The 519-nt window shown below is 38.0% G+C and overlaps 1 protein-coding gene across 1 annotated transcript; it reads right to left on the bottom strand.

Annotated features, from left to right (window-relative positions):
* On the bottom strand, window positions 1–513 carry LOC108524720 (U6 snRNA-associated Sm-like protein LSm5). The gene has a single exon (XM_017865803.1). It carries the CDS (start codon window positions 502–504, stop codon window positions 229–231), a length of 276 nt encoding a protein of 91 aa, XP_017721292.1. The 5' UTR covers window positions 505–513; the 3' UTR covers window positions 1–228.
* Window positions 514–519: the final 6 nt, after the last annotated feature.

The raw sequence follows: 519 nt of genomic DNA, 5'->3' as shown, positions 1-519 counted from the left end.
CAGTTAACCAAAACACCTTTATTTTCGTCTCCAAAGAAGAAGCTCTTTTCTTCTTTTTCCAGGATAATTATGATTAACTTACAAAAATGGGTACACATCTTCAAAGCACTTCCCTTTAACGGGAAACTTAGCTTTATGGGATTTAAACATTAGAAGGTGGGGAAAAAAATTCCATTTTCTTGTCATTAAAAGACAAAACAGAATCTAGCGTAAGTCAAGGAAACTCATTCACACTTCAGGTCCTTCTCCTCCAGGAACCAGCATTGTTATATTATTTCCATTTAGCAAAATCTGATCTAATTTAGTAATCCTTCTTCCTTCTGGTGTGATTTCAAACTCAGTGACATCTTCCAGTACCATATTGACAAAGTCATCAAATCCTAGAAGAGTACCAACAATTTCCTTATCACTCTTCATCACAATGTGAATTCTTGATCCTATACATTTGTCCACAAGCTCTAACGGCAGCAGCTGTGACGGGTTGGTAGTAGCGTTAGCCGCCATGGCTACGCCGGAAGT

The sequence above is a fragment of the Rhinopithecus bieti genome, unplaced genomic scaffold, assembly GCF_001698545.2.
Source record: "Rhinopithecus bieti isolate Rb0 unplaced genomic scaffold, ASM169854v2 repeat_19492, whole genome shotgun sequence".
Classification (NCBI taxonomy): Eukaryota; Metazoa; Chordata; class Mammalia; order Primates; family Cercopithecidae; genus Rhinopithecus; species Rhinopithecus bieti.
The sequence above is the reverse complement of the archived record's forward strand: the minus strand, read 5'-3'. Positions and strand labels throughout refer to the sequence as shown.

Bases quoted from the DNA above. Each gene is read 5' to 3' on its own strand.
- LOC108524720 (XM_017865803.1), bottom strand. From the start codon at position 504: ATGGCGGCTAACGCTACTACCAACCCGTCACAGCTGCTGCCGTTAGAG.